Genomic DNA, 20,735 nt, shown 5'->3' with positions numbered 1-20,735 from the left:
TTGTAGTGTATGACAGTAGTTTGAACTGCCTATCGTTGGTGGTCCTCAGCGTGGCTGTTTCTATGGAGACTGATAGGTTTGTTGACTCTCTCTGCGAGTTTAAAATCACTCCACTGGCCTACTGCACCCTCTCCAGCATGACGTCCCCCTCCCTCCCCTCCAAGAGGATGCTTCCCTCCCTCCTTTCTCCCTCCTTACTTCTCTCTTTCCTCCCGCCACCTTTCCTTGTTCCTGTGATATTTCTCCTTACTCCTCCTTTTCTCCTCTCTGCCTTCCTTACCTCCTTGGTGGCCTGTTCTCCTCTCCCCCAACCTTTCAACCCTCCTCCTCCCCACCCTTCCCAGCCTGCTCCCTTCCTCTTCTCCTTTACTCCTCCTCTTGTCCACTTCCTCCATTTGCTCAGGGCTACCCTGATGCTCAGGGTTAGGGCTCCACATGTTTCTGTGGAGCCTTGATTTGTTGAGTCTCACATAGGGGGAGAAAAGACTGTTGAGTTAAGGTTTTTGACTCAACAAATCCGCTTCTGGCACCGTCATTGAATGACACTGGACTGTCACAATGATCGAGAACTGCATGTTTACGAGCCACTTTGACTATGCATTTGAATCTGTGTGTGTGTGTTTGTATGCGTGCGTACTTACGCCTGTGTGTGTATGCATGTGTGTGAAGATGTATCGTGCGCGTGTCTGTTTTTATGGTTACCGTATGTTGATGAACGGTATCCACTGTTCTACGGTGTCTACAATATTTACTGTTCTCTCTCAATGAGCAGAAAACTACCCCAAAATACATTTGTTAGATCCCACGCCTAAACTGCCCTGTGTTGTACAGTATTACAGTACGTCCGTGCCTTGCGGGGCCCATTAGATAACAGTAGATTTAATGAGATGTTTGTCTCAGTTAAGACCTGGCTAATTGATGGTTATTAAGAGATACGATCAGTTTTACTGTTAAATGAATACAGCCGTTACTGTGAAGAAAGGCTTCAGGGACTTTCCACCTGACTTCAACACCTATTTAGAGAGAACTTAGTGGAATATTGTATTTAGTTATTTGACTAAATAAATTGCTGAGTAGGATCGATAAGTATTGCTGTTAAATGAATACAGGGGTAGAAAGATACGTAGAGGGCCGAACCGATCCCTCTAACCATCAATGAATGGCTTTGAGGATCCAACAGGAGAGTAGGGCTACAGTCCAAACACTCCCCCTCAGCCCTCGCGCCTGCCACTGTCCCTCTGGAGGATCCCCGTCGAAACCGGATGCAGTTTGATTGCCATCTTAAGTGGAGGTCCAACTCCCAAACTTTGCCCCCTCAGCTCTCGCTTTAGCTCGGAGGAGCGAGTGAAGAACTTTGATCACTTGTGGGGTTGATATGACCCACAATTCAATGCAAACTGTAGTCACATGTCAAACTCTGGTGGTCAGACAAAATTAGGATTTTATCCTTGGCAAATTGGCTTAGTCTCGTAGTTTAGGAGCCTATAAAACGTAGATAGCTCGCCTTACGAGTGGCGCAGTGTTCAAGGCACTGCATCCTGGTTTGAGTCCAGCCTCTGTCGCAGCCGGCTGCGACCGGGAGGTCCATGGGGCGACGCACAATTGGCCCAGCGTCGTCCGGGTTAGGGGAGGGTTTGGCCGACAGGGATATCCTTGTCTCATCGCACACTAGCGACTCCTGTGGCGGGCCAGGCACAATGCACGCTGACACGGTCGCCAGGTGTACGGTGTTTCCTCTGACACATCGGTGCGGTTGGCTTCCGGGTTAAGCAGGCATTGTGTCAAGAAGCAGTGCGGCTTGGCTGGTTTGTGTTTCGGAGGACGCATGGCTCTCCACCTTCAGACCTCCAGAGTCCGTACAGGGGTTTCAGCGATGGGACAAGACTGTAACTACCAATTGGAAACCACGAAAATGGGGAGAAAAGGGGGTTAAAAAAAACGTAGATAGCTTCATAAATATATTTTGGGGAATTCTGTAATTTATTGGAATAAATTATCAAACTATAAAACTAGCTAGCCAGTTATAGGTAACTGTAGCTAGCTACCTGACAGGAGTGCTTGCTGGATACGTTAGCTTACTAGGTGCATTAATAGCTTTAGGTTGGTTGTTTTTAAGTTAAACTTCAAGATTTGCACCAAGGATGTTGCCTCTCCGATCATCACTCTCCCTCACTTGGGCAAGTGACATTTAAGGTACACTTGGATGTAAAACGTCATTCAAGGGCAGAGGGTTTACGGCCGAGGGCTGTCTACTTTGAGTTTGGACTGCAGCCTAGGTATAATTAATAGTGTAGGTAGTAAGTGAGTAGAAGTAATGATAATAGTATATATAATGCTAGTAATATTCATAGTAGTAAGTAGCACTGTATGTATTAATAGTAGTACTACTAATAATGTAGTAAGTAATGTAAATAGCAGGTAAATAGGTAATAAGGCATGTGGCAGGTTTAAGACTGCGCCACCTTTTGTAACAGAACCTAGTTACAATTGTTAGAATTGAGTAATGTTTAGATTGTCTCAGTAAGGCTTTCTATGTATATGTAATATTAGTAGTATTATGTCATCAAAAGAAATGGATCTGCACTATTACCAATATTATTAAGGTAATTAAGTAAGTGAAATAAGTGTCATTTTTTTGTGAACAGGTATGTAAACATTCCATCTTCGACATCACAGTTGTTGTCATGGCAACCAGAGTTGGTGGGAGGAGTCAGAGTGTTGGGGAGGGGGTTGGGGTTTATATCTATCCAAAAGCACTCCATCTTGCTTTCCTCTCCTATTTTCTCTGTCTGTCTCTCATATGGGTGTTTTCTCCTTCTCCTTCTCCAAACCCCTTTCCCCTTTCCTGTCTCAAGCTGTGTTTTCTATCTCTGTAAGTGTGTCTCTGTCTTTCTTCCTCTCTTTCTCCCTATCCCTCCATCTTTTGTTCTTTCTCTCTGTTGCTGTCACTGACCCTTTCTCGCTGTCGTTGCCTTGGTGATTTCTACAGGAGCTTCGCAAAGTAAAGTAAAGTTCTGTCTCTGTCTGTCTCACTGTCTCTCTCTCTTCTGTCTCACTGTCTCTCTTTCTGTCTCTGCTGTCTCTCTCTCTCTCTCTGTCTCACTGTCTCTCTCTCTATCTGTCTCTGCTGTATCTCTCTCTGTCTGTCTCACTGTCTCTCTCTCTCTTTCTGTCTCTGCTGTCTCTCTCTCTCTGTCTCACTGTCTCTCTCTCTTTCTGTCTCACTGTCTCTCTCTCTCTTTTCTGTCTCTGCTGTCTCTCTCTCTCTGTCTGTCTCACTGTCTCTCTCTTTCTGTCTCTGCTGTCTCTCTCTCTGTCTGTCTCACTGTCTCTCTCTCTTTCTGTCTCTGCTGTCTCTCTCTCTCTCTCTCTCTTTGTCCGGTCCAAAATGGCTTCTCTCTCTTTCTTTCTTTGTTCCTCTAGTTGTTCCACTCTCATTCTCGCCGTTTCTCGTTGCCTTCTCTTCCTCCATTCACTGTTGTCACACCCACATTTGGTCTGCCTGTGGACCATTCCGGAACCCCTCCACCTCCAGGAACCAATTGTAACGCTTCATGATATCCCCCTAAAGTGATTCAATGCAGTACAAACCGGATGCATAGTGTATTGCTTAATGTAGCTAAAGCAAGTGTTAAAAATCTAAAAGATGCAATTCACCAATGAACATAGATGCTATCATTGTATTAATAGGTGTCTACAGTGCGATATATACTGTAGCTAATTGCAACTTGCTATCATTGTACCAGTATCTGTAATATACTGTAGCTAATGCAACATGCTTCTTGCTAATGCTACTTACTATCATTGTATAGGTCTATATACTATAGCTTATGCTAATGTTTTATATAGTAGCTTGATGCTCACGCTATGTATTGCAGCTAAAGGTAATGCTAATCGCATATACTGTAGCTATTGCTACATGGTAGTGCTATATACAGTAGCTTATGCTACATGCTAATCGAATATACAGTAGCTGATGCTACATGCTAATGCTATATACAGTAGCTAACGCTACATGCTAATGCTATATATAGTAGCTAATGCTATCATTGTATAGGTGTCTATAATACAGTTGCTATAAATGCAAATTCTTAATGCCTATCCCGAGAAGAGCTTTTCTCTAATACTCTCATACTGCTCTGATAGAGAGGACCCTAGTCTATTCAGTCTATTGAGGATCAGCAGAGTAAGGCATATTGATTATCGAAGCACACACAAACAACACACTACAGTTGCCAAAGACCAGACTCAATCAATCACCAATGAATTGAAATGTCTTGAGAATTTGAGAGCGCAGACCTCTGCAGTTCATAGTTAAAGGCTTGATGAAAGACCTCTCTCTCACACACACACACACACACACACTGCTCCTGCTCCTTGGCAGTCCTCCAGCCGATGGTCCTTGTTTTTAAAATGGCTGTCATTCCACTTACAGTAAAGATCAACTCTCTGATAGGGTCCCCTTGACATTGAGAATTTTCTTTCCCTGGTATTGTTTTATAGGCAGTACAAATCATGGGATCTACAGCCCCCTATTGTTAGGAATAAAAGGAAGTAGGTACATAAAAACACAGGATGTCGTTTGTCATTTACCACAACAGGCTGCATCTGAAATAGCACTCTATTCCCTCTATAGAGCCCTAGGCCTGGTCAATAGTGGTGCACTATAAAGGGAACAGGGTGACATGTTGGACGCAGCCCTGATGACACAGACTAAATCATTCCTCCTTTTGGTTGAATGAACTGTTCTGTGTTCTATCTGTGATGTCACATCTTGTGACTGACATCAGCAACGTCATATGGCCACGTCCCAATCGTCTCAGATAGCATCCTTTCCTCGTCTCCTTTCCTTCAAGTCACATCACTTATCTGAGGGTGACAATAAACCGGAATGGTATCCAGCCCTTTTATAGGCAGCAGTATAAGGAGATAAGGAAAGGAAACCATTCAACCCTGTTGGGACTGAGGGTTATGAGCCCATAATGGATTATGAGTCCATAATGGTATCAGGCTCATGGATTATATTGTTGAAATGATAATCCTGCCTTGTAATAATACTATAACACCCTGACATCCACTCACATTCTCCTGGATAATGAAATGTTGTGAAAAAGAAAGAAAGAGGTTTGGCTGGGCATCCCGTCAGATGTCTGTTGATAATATTTAATGGTTGAAACATGCTTCTCATGAGTCTACTGGCCATGAAACCAGCTGATCAAACAACTGATCACATATCGGTTCATGTGATTCATATAGAAGGATTATTTCTTTGCAGAAAAAGAGACTGAGATCTGATTGTCTCTGTACTATGTTTTAACCTGTGTAAGACAAGTGTGCCAGCCTTGTCAACTGTTGACTATCTCTGTATGAGAGATAAGTTACCCCAACCAGGACAGGAGCTTTTCCTGACCCTAAGAATGGGTAAAGAATGGGTTAGGCCTATATTCTCACAAACGGGTGTGGTAAGTGCCCTTTGAACTTTAACCCTCCACCTCTCCCCCCGGCACTGACGTTGTCGTGTTATTCCCATGCCAACCTGTAGGGGGAGTGGCAAAGGGAAAGACATCAGCACTATCAAGTCTCTGAGAGTACTGAGGGTACTACGACCTCTCAAGACCATCAAACGACTCCCCAAGCTAAAGGTACTGGGAAGGGGAGGCAGGGTCGAGGGGGAGTGTGTGTGAGTGTGTGTTCCCGCATGTCTGCATATTTATATGTGACAACTCTACTACTGTATTTCTACCTGTATGGTCTCTCTCTCTCTCCCTCTCTCACACACTTTCTCTCTCTCTCTCTCTCACACACTTTCTCTCTCTCTCTCTCTCTCTCCCTCTCTCACACACTTTCTATCTCTCTCTCTCTCTCTCACACACACACTTTCTCTCCCTCTCTCTCTCCCTCTCTCACACACTTTCTCTCTCTCTCTCTCTCTCTCTCTCTCACACACTTTCTCTCTCTCTCTCTCTCTCTCTCTCTCTCTCTCGCCCTCTCTCTCTCTCTCTCTCCCTCTCTCACACACTTTCTCTCACTCTCTCTCTCTCTCTCTCCCTCTCTCTCTGTCCACCAGGCTGTGTTTGACTGTGTGGTGAACTCTCTGAAGAACGTCCTGAACATCCTCATCGTCTACATGCTCTTCATGTTTATATTTGCTGTGGTGGCTGTGCAGCTGTTCAAAGGCAGATTCTTCTACTGCACTGACGAGTCCAAGGAGTTTGAGCGCGATTGCAGGTCTGGACCCACACACATATACACACACATTACACACACACGCTGTATACACAGGCAAAACAGACACAAATACACAGGAGAACACATACGCACACGCACACACACGCTCGGGCATGTGAGTACAAACCAACCATATTTTACACACATGGATTTAAAAGCTCAACCACTTTTTAGTCCTTTCTCTTTACCCCCTCTCTCTCTCTCTCTATCTCTCTGTATCTCTCTGTATCTCTCTCTCTCTCTGTCTCTCTCTCAATTCAATTCAATTCAATTCAAGGGCTTTATTGGCATGGGAAACATGTGTTAACATTGCCAAAGCAAGTAAGGTAGATAATATATAAAGTGAATATATAAAGTGAAATAAACAATAAAAATTACAGTAAACATCACACATGATTTAGATGCACTATTGTAAAGTGGCTGTTCCACTGATGTCAGAAGGTGAATTCACCAATTTGTAAGTCGCTCTGGATAAGAGCGTCTGCTAAATGACTTAAATGTAAATGTACATACAGAAGTTTCAAAACAATAAAGACATTACAAATGTCATATTATATATATATACAGTGTTTTAACAATGTACAAATGGTAAAGGACACAAGATAAAATAAATAAGCATAGATATGGGTTGTATTTACAATGGTGTGTGTTCTTCACTGGTTGCCCTTTTCTCGTGGCAACAGGTCACAAATCTTGCTGCTCTGATGGCACACTAATTTTGGGTCAGTCACAGTGGTCAGGTATTCTGCCGCTGTGTACTCTCTGTGTAGGGCCAAATAGCATTCTAGTTTGCTCTGTTTTTTTGTTAATTCTTTCCAATGTGTCAAGTAATTATCTTTTTGTTTTCTCATGATTTGGTTGGGTCTAATTGTGCTGCTGTCTTGAGGCTCTGTAGGGTGTGTTTGTGTTTGTGAACAGAGCCCCAGGACCAGCTTGCTTAGGGGACTTTTCTCCAGGTCCATCTCTCTGTAGGTGATGGCTTTGTTGTGGAAGGTTTGGGAATCGCTTCCTTTTAGGTGGTTATAGAATTTAACGGCTCTTTTCTGGATTTTGATAATTAGTGGGTATCGGCCTAATTCTGCTCTGCATGCATTATTTGGTGTTCTACGTTGTACACGGAGGATATTTTTGCAGAATTCTGCGTGCAGAGTCTCAATTTGGTGTTTGTCCCATTTTGTGAAGTCTTGGTTGGTGAGCGGACCCCAGACCTCACAACCATAAAGGGCAATGGGCTCTATGACTGATTCAAGTATTTTTAGCCAAATCCTAATCGGTATGTTGAAATTTATGTTCCTTTTGATGGCATAGAATGCCCTTCTTGCCTTGTCTCTCTGTCTCTCTCTCTCTCTCTCTATATATATATATATATCTCTCTCTGTCTCTCTATCTCTCTCTCTGTCTCTCTCTCTCTCTCTCTCTCTCTCTCTGTCTATCTGTCTGTCTCTCTCTCTGTCTCTTCCTCTCTCTCTATCTCTTTCTCTATCAATTCAATTCAATTCAATTCAAGGGGCTTTATTGGCATGGGAAACATGTGTTAACATTGCCAAAGCAAGTAAGGTAAACAATAAAAATTAACAGTAGACATCACACATACAGAAGTTTCAAAACAATAAAGACATTGAAAATGTCATATTATATATATATATACAGTGTTTTTACAAGGTACGAATTTGAAAGGACACAAGATAAAATAAATAAGCATAGATATGGGTTGTATTTACAATGGTGCTTGTTCCTCACTGGTTGCCCTTTTCTCGTGGCAACAGGTCACAAATCTTGCTGCTCTGATGGCACACTGTGGAATTTCACCCAGTAGATATGGGAGTTTTTCAAAATTGGATTTGTTTTCGAATTCTTTGTGGATCTGTGTAATCTGAGGGAAATATGTCTCTCTAATATGGTCATACATTGGGCAGGAGGTTAGGAAGTGCAGCTCAGTTTCCACCTCATTTTGTGGGCAGTGAGCACATAGCCTGTCTTCTCTTGAGAGCCATGTCTGCCTCTTTCTCAATAGCAAGGCTATGCTCGCTGAGTCTGTACATAGTCAAAGCTTTCCTTAATTTTGGGTCAGTCACAGTGGTCAGGTATTCTGCCGCTGTGTACTCTCTGTGTAGGGCCAAATAGCATTCTAGTTTGCTCTGTTTTTTTGTTAATTCTTTCCAATGTGTCAAGTAATTATCTTTTTGTTTTCTCATGATTTGGTTGGGTCTAATTGTGCTGCTGTCATGGGGCTCTGTAGGGTGTGTTTGTGTTTGTGAACAGAGCCCCAGGACCAGCTTGCTTAGGGGACTCTTCTCCAGGTTAATCTCTCTGTAGGTGATGGCTTTGTTGTGGAAGGTTTGGGAATCGCTTCCTTTTAGGTGGTTATAGAATTTAACAGCTCTTTTCTGGATTTTGATAATTAGTGGGTATCGGCCTAATTCTGCTCTGCATGCACTATTTGGTGTTCTACGTTGTACACGGAGGATATTTTTGCAGAATTCTGCAGAATTCTGCGTGCAGAGTCTCAATTTGGTGTTTGTCCCATTTTGTAAAGTCTTGGTTGGTGAGCGGACCCCAGACCTCACAACCATAAAGGGCAATGGGCTCTATGACTGATTCAAGTATTTTTAGCCAAATCTATCTCTGTCTCTATCTCTCTCTCTCTCTCTCTGTCTGTCTGTCTGTCTGTCTGTCTGTCTGTCTGTCTGTCTGTCTGTCTGTCTCTCTCTGTCTCTCTCTCACTCTCTCTCTCTCTCTCTCTGTGTCTCTCTGACTCTCTCTCTCTCAATTCAATTCAATTCAATTCAAGGGCTTTATTGGCATGTGAAACATGTGTTAACATTGCCAAAGCAAGTGAGGTAGATAATATATAAAGTGAAATAAACAATAAAAATTAACAGTAAACATTACAATGTACAAATGGTTAAAGGACACAAGATAAAATAAATAAGCATAAATATGGGTTGTATTTACAATGGTGTTTGTTCTTCACTGGTTGCCCTTTTCTCGTGGCAACAGGTTACAAATCTTGCTGCTGTGATGGCACACTGTGGAATGTCTGTCTGTCTCTCTCTCTCTCTCTCTGTCTCTTTCTCCCCCTCTGTCTCTCTCTTTCTCTCTCATACACACAGACATGCTGTCTGCTAATTCCTTGTGTTTCTGTGTGTATCTCAGGGGAGAGTTTTTGGTGTACGAACGGAATGAAGTAAAAGCTGAGAAGCGGGAGTGGAAGAAGTACGATTTCCACTACGACAACGTGCCTTGGGCCCTGCTCACCCTCTTCACTGTGTCCACTGGAGAGGGCTGGCCGCAGTGAGCAACACACACACCCCCTACACATGCCTCAATCTCAATCTCTATACTGTATACCCTAATCTCTGTCTCTCTCCCACAGGGTGTTAAAGCATTCGGTAGATGCGACCTATGAGAATCAGGGTCCCAGTCCGGGCTACCGGATGGAGATGTCCATCTTTTACGTGGTGTACTTCGTTGTCTTCCCCTTCTTCTTCGTCAATATCTTTGTTGCTCTCATCATCATCACCTTCCAAGAACAGGGGGATAAGATGATGGAGGACTACAGTCTGGAAAAGAATGAGGTGAGGGAGGGAGGGAGGGAGGGAGGGAGGGAGGGAGGGAGGGAGGGAGGGAGGGAGGGAGGGAGGGAGGGAGGGAGGGAGGGAGGGAGGGAGGGAGGGAGGGAGGACAGAGAGAGCAGGGAGATAAGATGAAGGATTACAGTGTGAAAAATAATGAGGAGAGAAAGGGATGAGGGGAGGGAGAGAGAGCAGGGAGAGCATAGAAATGAGGAGGGATGGAGACAGGGAGAAGGGGGGGAGGAAGGAGCAGAGGGAACAATTATGTGTGTTTGTATAAAATGGGAGGAGTTGTGTTCAGCAGAAGACACATTTCCATCTGGTATGGATTAATAAAGTATTGTTCATCTTCTTCTCCTTCCTCCTCCTACTCCTCCGCCTCCTCCTCCTCCTCCTCCTCTGTCCCCCCATCCAGAGAGGATGTATAGACTTTGCCATAAACGCCAAGCCCCTGACCCGCCACATGCCCAAGAACAAGCAGAGCTTCCAGTTCCGAATGTGGTCGTTTGTGGTGTCCCCACCGTTCGAGTACAGCATCATGGGTCTGATCGCACTCAATACTATAGTCCTCATGATGAAGGTGAGATCATATCGTCCGCCGACAGATGGCCTCATTCTAACGCAACACTACCAGGAGCCATCTGTCTTGCAAATTGGGGAACTCATCCCCTTAGCATTTTATATTGTGTTCATCCACCTCACGCTCGTTCGTATTTCCTGAAAACCTTCTAATCTCAGGGTGAGATGAACCCCACATAACTGCTCTTCCTCCTGTGTGTGTGTGTTTGTGTTCAGTATAATGGGGCGTCTGACACCTATGATAAAGTCCTGAAGAACATCAACATCGTCTTCACTACCCTCTTCTTCATGGAGTGTATTCTCAAGATCATCGCCTTCGGGGTTTTGGTGAGGCTAGACACACGCTGTCACGCGCCTCTCCAGAGAGACCTGCTATATCTGCTAGAGCTTCTTATTCCGATTATTCATTTATAAGTCGGGTTATTTTAGTGGACACAACTGGAGCATGTTATCCTGGTTACTCTCTAAACACGACGCGATTGGCTAATGCACCTCCTAGTCTCTGTCTTCATGGTAACAATAATGTGATTGACTGGTGCGAAATTCATTCCTGTCCATGTCCAATGTCGGAGAAATGTGATTGGTTACTTCTCTGTCTCTCTGCTCTCTGATTGGCTAAAATATGTCTTCTCTTCCTGTGCCCTAACAGAATTATTTTAAAGATGCTTGGAACATTTTTGATTTTGTCTCCGTGCTCGGAAGCTTCACTGATATCCTGGTGACAGAATTTTGGGTAAGTGCGTCTTGGGCATAGTACTATAGGCTATGTGTGTGGTTTTAATTAGCAGTGGGATGGGAATTAGTAAGTATGTGGTGGTATGTACATGTGTCTACCACATACACACCCAACCTGTAAATGTCTACTACTGATCTATGATTTATTAATAAGATACTGGGTGTGTCACAATACTCTCTCCTTTCTCCCGAAGTGTGCACTTGTTCACTTCCCTTCATGGATTTCATTGGTGGACACTCCCTTGAATTTATCCATACACAGATCTGATGCTTTTACTATTGTGGGGAATAGTGAGCTCGTGCTTCCTAGTAGGAGGAGCTAGAGGTTGTTGGGACACACCCACTGTCTTTACAATGAGCTGAAAGATATTATTTTGGTGGATAGTAGGTCGTCTATTGGAACGCTCAAATTGCCATCCAACCCAATGTTATGTGTGTTGTTGTGTTGTCAAGTCTTGCTTGTCTGTGTCTATTCCCACATATTTGTGTTTGTAATTGTGCTTCATCCTGTGTTGTATATGATAGATGTTTCGCTGTGTGTAGTAGGATGGCAGTGGTAAGAATTCATGATGTAGTTTAAATGTTATGTCCACTTTTGTTTCAGACTCTCCCCGTAGTCACATTCTACAGCAGGTCCTACAGTATCTCAATATACTGAGCTGAATGCTTTACATCTGCTTGTGTTAATTGGTGGAACCGTCCGTTTGCAAAGAAATGACTGGCTACAACCGACACGTCTTTGTTTTGTTTGTGCGACAGAAGTGCAGCGTTATGTACCGCAAACTGTTTGACCTCGATGCGTGTCGCTTCCTCAGTGCTCTCCACCTAGCTTCTTCCAACAAAACCCAATCAATAACAACGGCCGTGGGGCAGACAGTGGCGCTGTTTCCCCCTACTGCGGATCCCATCTGTAGATCTTTACCTAATGTCACCACGAGGATTGCCTGAAACAAAACCACTCAGATTGTGTTGTTGTTGACTGATGTTTTGGATGGAAGCACATTCATGCCCCCCCCAAAAAAAATGTGTTTTTGAGCATGAATGTGCTTCCAAAAGTTCTGTGGCCTTGTTGTAACAATAGAAAGACTACATTTCTATGGTTGTAACTATGTTGTAACTATAGAAAGACTACATTTCTATGGTTGTAACTATGTTGTAACTATGTTATACCTATGTTGTAACAATGTTATAACTACCTTCATAATGATTCCTTTTCCTGTTCTATCTTTTTACATGCTTTCTTTAAAAACCAACCTCTCTGCTTTGTTGGCGTCCTACGCCGCCACTACTACTTCTTACTTATGATAAATCCATCCAATCGAAATGCACTATGAATCCCCTCCCATGTTGTCCCATGCAATCCATGACGCCGACTGCGTGGTGTGCTGTTGTGTGATGGTGTGCTGTTGCCGTGCCCCTCAAAAAACACACCAAATCATCACCAAATCATCACCGACTCCTCTCGCTGACACTCACTGTATCCATCCTGCTCCCTCCCTCCTTCCTTCCATCCTTCTACATCTACCTGCCACATGTAGGAGGTTGGTTTGTAATTTATCTCTCAGACCTACACGCATCCCCGTTGGCCAATGTGTGGCCCCGCCCTCCTCCTGACTTCCCTGACCCTTCACCCCCAACCTTCTGGGCTTAGCTGCTTTTAACCCCTGACCTCTGACCCAAGTGCATGCACTTCTGATTGGCAGTTGAATCGTTTGTGTGCCTGATGACTCCAGTGGGCTTCCTCTCGGCAGCTTTTGAAAGATCCGCTCCTTCTGGCACACTATTGGTCAGTTCATGAATAAAGGGTACATACACACACATACCAATAGAATCACACCTACACTCTGAGAAAAAAAAAGTGCTAACTAGAACCTAAAAGTGTTCTTCTGCTGAAGGAAGGAACCAACACACACATACAAATAGAATCACACAACGACGCACACACACGCAATCACGGACACAAATGCACATGAATTGGTTACTGTTATGTTCCGCATAAATTTGTCACTCACACACACACGGACACTCACACATTGACCGTAGTGCTGCCAGAAGGACGTGTGAATGCCAGCCAAGGCTTCTGTTCTGCTTGACCAGACAGAGGGATACTCTAACACTGCTCTGCATGCAGCTGTAGCATCTTACACTGAGGCCCTACTCTTCAGCCCCCTGCTAAGCAGAAGGTAGTTGCAATAGTGTTGCTATGCCATTGCCTGCATTGAAGCTGGATCTGTCTGCATGCTAGCTTCCTCTTTCTTGTCTTCCTCCTCGTCTTCCTCCCACTACTGCTTTGCACGCCAACCTGTGCCACACAACAGTAGTGCACCTCGTCGCACAAGAGATTCTGAGGTTAGGGTAGACAGTAGAGTAGACCGTTCAGAATGCTGAACACCTCATGACCAATCTCAGCCAATCACTTAGTGGCGAGGCGTGACAGCTTCCTGTGTGTGTGTGCGGTTGAGGAGTGCAGTGTGTGTGTGTGTGCGTCCTGTCTGTTGGATGCCAGTACCTCCATACCTTGTGGCCTGCTTGCCCCCCTAAGATCAGTGCATTTGGTTTTTATACAAAATAAATATACAACGTTCTACTTTTACCGGATTGGATGATGACGTTTTTGATTTATTTTCAATTATGATTTTCTCCTTTTCTCTTTCTCTGTTTTTGTTCCATACTTTTTGTTTTGCGTTGTGTGTTTCTTTGGCGTCTAGTCAGGTCTGTTGTGTTATGGTTGGATTTTGGTATCATTTGAATAATTTAACGTTTTGACCTCCTCCTATTTAACCTCCTCTCTCTCTCCTATTTAACCTCCTCTCTCTCCTATTTAACCTCCTGTCTGTCTCCTATTTAACCTCTTCTCTCTCTCCTATTTAACCTCCTCTCTGTCTCCTATTTAACCTCTTCTCTCTCTCCTATTTAACATCCTCTCTCCTATTTAACCTCCTCTCTCTCCTATTTAACCTCCTCTCTCTCTCCTATTTAACCTCCTCTCTGTCTCCTATTTAACCTCTTCTCTCTCTCCTATTTAACCTCCCCTCTCTCTCCTATTTAACCTCCTCTCTCTCTCTCCTATTTAACCTCCTCTCTCTCTCCTATTTAACCTCCTCTCTCTCTCCTATTTAACCTCCTCTCTCTCTCCTATTTAATTTAACCTCCTCTCTGTCTCATATTTAACCTCCTCTCTCTCCTATTTAACCTCCTGTCTGTCTCCTATTTAACCTCTTCTCTCTCTCCTATTTAACCTCCTCTCTGTCTCCTATTTAACCTCTTCTCTCTCTCCTATTTAACATCCTCTCTCCTATTTAACCTCCTCTCTCCTATTTAACCTCCTCTCTGTCTCCTATTTAACCTCTTCTCTCTCCTATTTAACCTCCCCTCTCTCTCCTATTTAACCTCCTCTCTCTCTCCTATTTAACCTCCTCTCTCTCTCCTATTTAACCTCCTCTCTCTCCTATTTAACCTCCTCTCTCTCTCCTATTTAACCTCCCCTCTCTCCTATTTAACCTCCCCTCTCTCTCCTATTTAACCTCCTCTCTCTCCTATTTATCTCCTCTCTATCTCCTATTTAACCTCCTCTCTCTCTCTCCTATTTAACCTCCTCTCTATCTCCTATTTAACCTCCTCTCTCTCTCCTATTTAACCTCCTTTCTCTCTCCTATTTAACCTCCTCTCTCTCCTATTTAACCTCCTCTCTCTCTCCTATTTAACCTCCTCTCTGTCTCCTATTTAACCTCTTCTCTCTCTCCTATTTAACCTCCCCTCTCTCTCCTATTTAACCTCCTCTCTCTCTCCTATTTAACCTCCTCTCTCTCCTATTTAACCTCCTCTCTCTCTCCTATTTAACCTCCTCTCTCCTATTTAACCTCCCCTCTCTCTCCTATTTAACCTCCTCTCTCTCTCCTATTTAACCTCCTCTCTCTCTCCTATTTATCTCCTCTCTATCTCCTATTTAACCTCCTCTCTATCTCATATTTAACCTCCTCTCTCTCCTATTTAACCTCCTCTCTATCTCCTATTTAACCTCCTCTCTCTCTCCTATTTAACCTCCTCTCTCTCTCCTCTCCTCTCTATTTAAACCTCCTCTCTCTCATATTTAACCTCCTCTCTCTCTCTCCTATTTAACCTCCTCTCTCTCTCTATTTAACCTCCTCTCTATCTCCTATTTAACCTCCTCTCTCTCTCTCTCCTATTTAACCTCCTCTCTCTCCTATTTAACCTCCTCTCTCTCCTATTTAACCTCCTCCCTCTCCTATTTAACCTCCTCTCTCCTATTTAACCCTCTCTCTCTCTATTTAACCTCCTCTCTCTCTCCTATTTAACCTCCTCTCTCTCTCCTATTTAACCTCCCCTCTCTCTCCTATTTAACCTCCTCTCTCTCTCCTATTTAACCTCCTCTCTCTCTCCTATTTAACCTCCTCTCTCTCTCCTATTTAACCTCCCCTCTGTCTCCTATTTAACCTCCTCTCTATCTCCTATTTAACCTCCTCTCTCTCTCCTATTTAACCTCCTCTCTCTCTATTTAACCTATTTAAACCTCCTCTCTCTCCTATTTAACGTCTCCTCCTCTCTCTCCTATTTAACCTCCTCTCTCTCTCCTATTTAACCTCCTCCCTCTCCTATTTAACCTCCTCTCTCCTTTAACCTCCTCTCTCTCTCCTATTTAACCTCCTCTCTCTCCTATTTAACCTCCTCTCTCTCCTCTATTTAACCTCCTCTCTCTCTCCTATTTAACCTCCTCTCTCCTATTTAACGTCCTCTCTCTCTCCTATTTAACCTCCTCTCTCTCTCCTATTTAACCTCCTCTCTCCTATTTAACCTCCTCTCTCTCTCTATTTAACCTCCTCTCTCTCTCTCCTATTTAACCTCCTCTCTCTCTCTATTTAACCTCCCTCTCTCTCCTATTTAACCTCCTCTCTCCTCCTCTTTCCTATTTAACCTCCTCTCTCTCCTATTTAACCTCCTCTCTCTCCTATTTAACCTCCTCTCTCTCCTATTTAACCTCCTCTCTCTCCTATTTAACCTCCTCTCTCTCTCTATTTAACCTCCTCTCTCTCTCCTATTTAACCTCCTCTCTCTCCTATTTAACCTCTCTCTCTCCTATTTAACCTCCTCTCTCTCCCTATTTAACCTCCTCCTCTCTATTTAACCTCCTCTCTCTCTCCTATTTAACCTCCTCTCTCTCCTATTTAACCTCCTCTCTCTCTCCTCCTCCCTCTCCTATTTAACCTCTCCTATTTAACCTCCCTCTCCCTATTTAACCTCCTCTCTCTCCTATTTAACCTCCTCTGTCTCCTATTTAACCTCCTCTCTCTCCTATTTAACCTCCTCTCTCTCCTCTCCTATAACCTCCTCTCTCTCCTATTTAACCTCCTCTCTCTCCTCCTCTCTCTCCTATTTAACCTCCTCTCTCTCCTATTTAACCTCCTCTCTCTCCTATTTAACCTCCTCTCTCTCCTATTTAACCTCCTCTCTCTCTCCTATTTAACCTCTCTCTCTCCTATTTAACCTCCTCTCTCTCTCCTATTTCACCTCCTCTCTCTCCTATTTAACCTCCTCTCTGTCTCATATTTAACCTCCTCTCTCTCCTATTTAACCTCCTCTCTGTCTCCTATTTAACTATTTAACCTCCTCTCTCTCCTATTTAACCTCCTCTCTCTCCTATTTAACATCCTCTTTAACCTCCTCTCTCCTATTTAACCTCCTCTCTGTCTCCTATTTAACCTCCTTCTCTCTCTCCTATTTAACCTCCCCTCTCTCTCCTATTTAACCTCCTCTCTCTCTCCTATTTAACCTCCTCTCTCTCCTATTTAACCTCCTCTCTCTCTATTTAACCTCCTCTCTCCTATTTAACCTCCTCTCTCTCCTATTTAACCTCTCTCTCTCTCTCCTATTTAACTCCTCTCTATCTCCTATTTAACCTCCTCTCTCTCTCCTATTTAACCTCCTCTCTCTCTCCTATTTAACCTCCTCTCTCTCTCTATTTAACCTCCTTTCTCTCTCCTATTTAACCTCCTCTCTCTCCCTATTTAACCTCCTCTCTCTCTCCTATTTAACCTCCTCTCTGTCTCCTATTTAACCTCCTCTCTCTCCTATTTAACCTCCTATTTAACCCCCTCTCTCCTATTTAACCTCCTATTTAACCTCCTCTCTCTCCTATTTAACCTCCTCTCTCTCCTATTTAACCTCCTCTCTCTCTCTATTTAACCTCCTCTCTCTCCTATTTAACCTCCCCTCTCTCTCTATTTAACCTCCTCTCTCTCTCCTATTTAACCTCCTCTCTCTCTCTATTTAACCTCCTATCTCCTATTTAACCTCCTCTCTCTCTATTTAACCTCCTCTCTCTCTCTATTTAACCTCCTCTCTCTCCTATTTAACCTCCTCTCTCTCTCCTATTTAACCTCCTCTCTCTCCTATTTAACCTCCTCTCTCTCTCCTATTTAACCTCCTCTCTCTCTCTATTTAACCTCCTCTCCTATTTAACCTCCTCTCTCTCCTATTTAACCTCCTCTCTCTCTCTCTATTTAACCTCCTCTCTCTCCTATTTAACCTCCTCTCTCTCTCCTATTTAACCCTCCTCTCTCTCCTATTTAACCTCTTCTCTCTCTCCTAACCTCCTCCTCTCTTCTCCTATTTTAACCTCCTCTCTCTCTCTCTCCTATTTAACCTCTTCTCTCTCCTATTTAACCTCCTTTTTAACCTCCTCTCTCTCTCCTATTTAACCTCTTCTCTCTCTCCTATTTAACCTCCTCTCTCTCTCTCTCCTATTTAACCTCCTCTCTCTCCTATTTAACCTCCTCTCTCTCTCCTTTTTGTTTTCCTCTCTCTTTGTTTTGGTTTGATTTTGGCTTTTTGATAGAGGGGTGATAATAGTTCAGTAAAACTAATTGTCTCTTTCCCTCTCTCTCTTCTTCTGATCAAACACACACACACACACACACACCACACCACACCACACCACACACACACACCCACACACACACACACACACACACACACACACACACCACACCACACCACACCACACCACAACACACACCACACCACACCACACCACACCACACCACACCACACCACACATCCATACATCGCTGCTGTAGAATAACTTCATCAACCTGAGTTTCCTTCGACTGTTTCGAGCGGCTCGTCTCGTCAAGCTACTGAGACAAGGAGAGACTATACGCATCCTGCTCTGGACTTTCGTCCAGTCATTTAAGGTACACACACATAAACACACACATAAACACACACACACACACACACACACACACACACACACACACACACACACACACACACACACACACACACACACACATAAATACATGAACAAACACACACAGCTTTTCCTTTCCTATGTCCAGTCTGATATGGGCAGTTAAGCTGTTTGTAGTCTTAACACTGAAAATGTACTTCCCTGTGTGTCCACCGGTAGGCGCTGCCCTATGTGTGCCTCCTCATTGGCATGCTGTTCTTTATCTACGCCATCATTGGGATGCAGGTGAGTACTGCTGACATAGCCTCTGTAATAAAGCATTTATTCAGAAAATGATTTCTATTGATGCCAATAGCCAATGATGGATGTCAATAGTCAGAATTCAGCCCTAAATGATCACTTCCTTTACCTCTGTGTGTGTGTGTGTGTATAGTTGTTTGGTAATCTTGCACTGGGCGAGGACGAAGGCAGTGCCATCAACGAAAACAACAACTTCAGGACTTTCATCATGGCACTCATGTTACTATTCAGGTGGGTTATCTACTCTCTCTCTCTCTGCTTTCATATGCTCCTTCTCTCCTTTCCTCAATATCCATGCTCTCTCTCTTTCCCTCATCCTCTCTCCCTCACCCTCTCTCTTTCCCTCACTCTCTTTCTCTTTCCCTCGCCCTCTCTCTCTTTCCCTCACCCTCTTTCTCTTTCCCTCACCCTCTCTCTCTTTCTCTTTCCCTCACCCTCTCTCTCTTTCTCTTTCCCTCACCCTCTCTCTTGTATTTCCCTCACCCTCTCTTTCTTTCTCTTTCTCTCACCCTCTCTCTCTTTCTTTCTTTTTCCCTCACCCTCTCTCTCTCTTTCACTCACCCTTTCTCTCTTTCTCTTTCCCTCACCCTCTCTCTCTCTTTCTCTCTCTTTCCCTCCCCCTCTCTCTATTTATCTCTCTTTCCCTCACCCTCTCTCTCTTTCGCTCTCTTTCCCTCACCCTCTCTTTCTTTCTCTCTCTTTCCATCACCCTCTCTCTCTCTCTGTTTTCTATTATTCTCACCCTCTATCTTCTCTCCCACACTGACACACTTGTTTTTGTTTGTTTTTGTCCATGTGTATGCATCCGTATGTGTGTGTGTGTGTGTGTGTGTGCGTCCGTTCATGTGTGTGTGTGTGTGCATCCGTATGTATGTATGTGTGTGTGTGTGTGTGCATGCATCCGTTCGTGTGTGTCTTTGTGTGTGTGCGCGTGTGTGTGTGTGCCCGCGTGTGTGTGCACGCGCGTGTGTGTGCGTGCGTGTGTGTGTGTGCATCCGTACATGTATATGTGTCTGTTCGTGTGTGTGTGTCCTGTACCAGGAGTGCGACAGGTGAGGCGTGGCATGACATCATGCTGTCGTGTCTGGGGGGTAAGAAGTGTGACCCAGACTCAGGGAACACAGAACCAGAGTGTGGCAGCACCTTCGCATACACATACTTCGTCTCCTTCATCTTCTTCTGTTCTTTCCTGGTAAGAGGACTAATCAAACCCTAACCCCTAGCCCCTAACCCCTATCCCTTATACCCTAGTCCAGCATTTCTCAAATTCAGGTTGTTGTTTCTTTACCCCAGCAATACACAGCTGATTCCAATAATCAAAGCTTGATGATGAGTTGGTTATCTGAATCAGCAGTGTAGTGCTGGGGGAAACCACAACGTGCCCACAGGGGGGGACCCAGGACCCAGTTTGGGAAACCCTGCCCTAGCCCCTCCCACTAGGACCTTCACATACAGCATTTCATCTTCCTCTGTTCTTTCCAGGTAAGGGGACTAGCCCTAGCCCTTAGACCCTAACTTCTATAACCCTAACCCTATCTCCTAGACCCTACCCTAACTTATAGACCCTAGCACCTAGACCCTAACCCTAACTTATAGACCCTAGACCCTAACACCTAGACCCAACATCTAGACCCAACTAGCCCCAAGACCCTAACTCTTAGACCCTAACTCTTAAACCTCTTAGACCCTAACTCTTAGACCCTAATTCTTAGACCCTAACTCTTAGACCCTAACTCCTAGACCCTAACTCCTAGATCCTAACTCCTAGATCCTAACCCTAACCCTTACCCTAGACTCTAACCCCTAGACCCTAGATTCTAACCCCTAGACCCTAACCCCTAGACTCTAACCCCTAGACCCTTACTCCCAGGTTGTATAGAAAGCTAGCTAGCTGCATCCTATTAAACCTGTCGCCTGGTTAGCTAATAGCCAATGCCATTGCAAGCAAGGTAGGAATTACCTTAAATAGCTAAATGGTTAGCTAGCTAGCAAGCTGCATGCATGCTCTGAGTCTGGCTGGCACTAGCAAGAGTATGTTGATTTTAATTGTTGAATTGTTGGGTAGCTAGTTAGTTATCTATCTAGTTGTAGCCAGAGGACTTTCTACA

General features: G+C 44.1%; 1 protein-coding gene across 1 annotated transcript in view; it reads left to right on the top strand.

Annotated features, from left to right (window-relative positions):
- LOC135530406 (voltage-dependent P/Q-type calcium channel subunit alpha-1A-like) overlaps positions 1-20,735 on the top strand; it is an 85,406-nt gene that overhangs the window by 36,278 nt on the left and 28,393 nt on the right. The window contains 11 exon segments of the mRNA XM_064958739.1: positions 5,543-5,642; positions 6,068-6,228; positions 9,385-9,522; positions 9,605-9,806; positions 10,219-10,383; positions 10,599-10,709; positions 11,032-11,115; positions 18,212-18,328; positions 18,547-18,612; positions 18,761-18,858; positions 19,669-19,817. Coding sequence (XP_064814811.1) covers positions 5,543-5,642; positions 6,068-6,228; positions 9,385-9,522; positions 9,605-9,806; positions 10,219-10,383; positions 10,599-10,709; positions 11,032-11,115; positions 18,212-18,328; positions 18,547-18,612; positions 18,761-18,858; positions 19,669-19,817 — 1,391 coding nt within the window.

The sequence above is a fragment of the Oncorhynchus masou genome, unplaced genomic scaffold (genome assembly GCF_036934945.1).
Source record: "Oncorhynchus masou masou isolate Uvic2021 unplaced genomic scaffold, UVic_Omas_1.1 unplaced_scaffold_1334, whole genome shotgun sequence".
NCBI lineage: Eukaryota > Metazoa > Chordata > Actinopteri > Salmoniformes > Salmonidae > Oncorhynchus > Oncorhynchus masou.
This window is presented reverse-complemented; position numbering and strand designations above follow the sequence as displayed.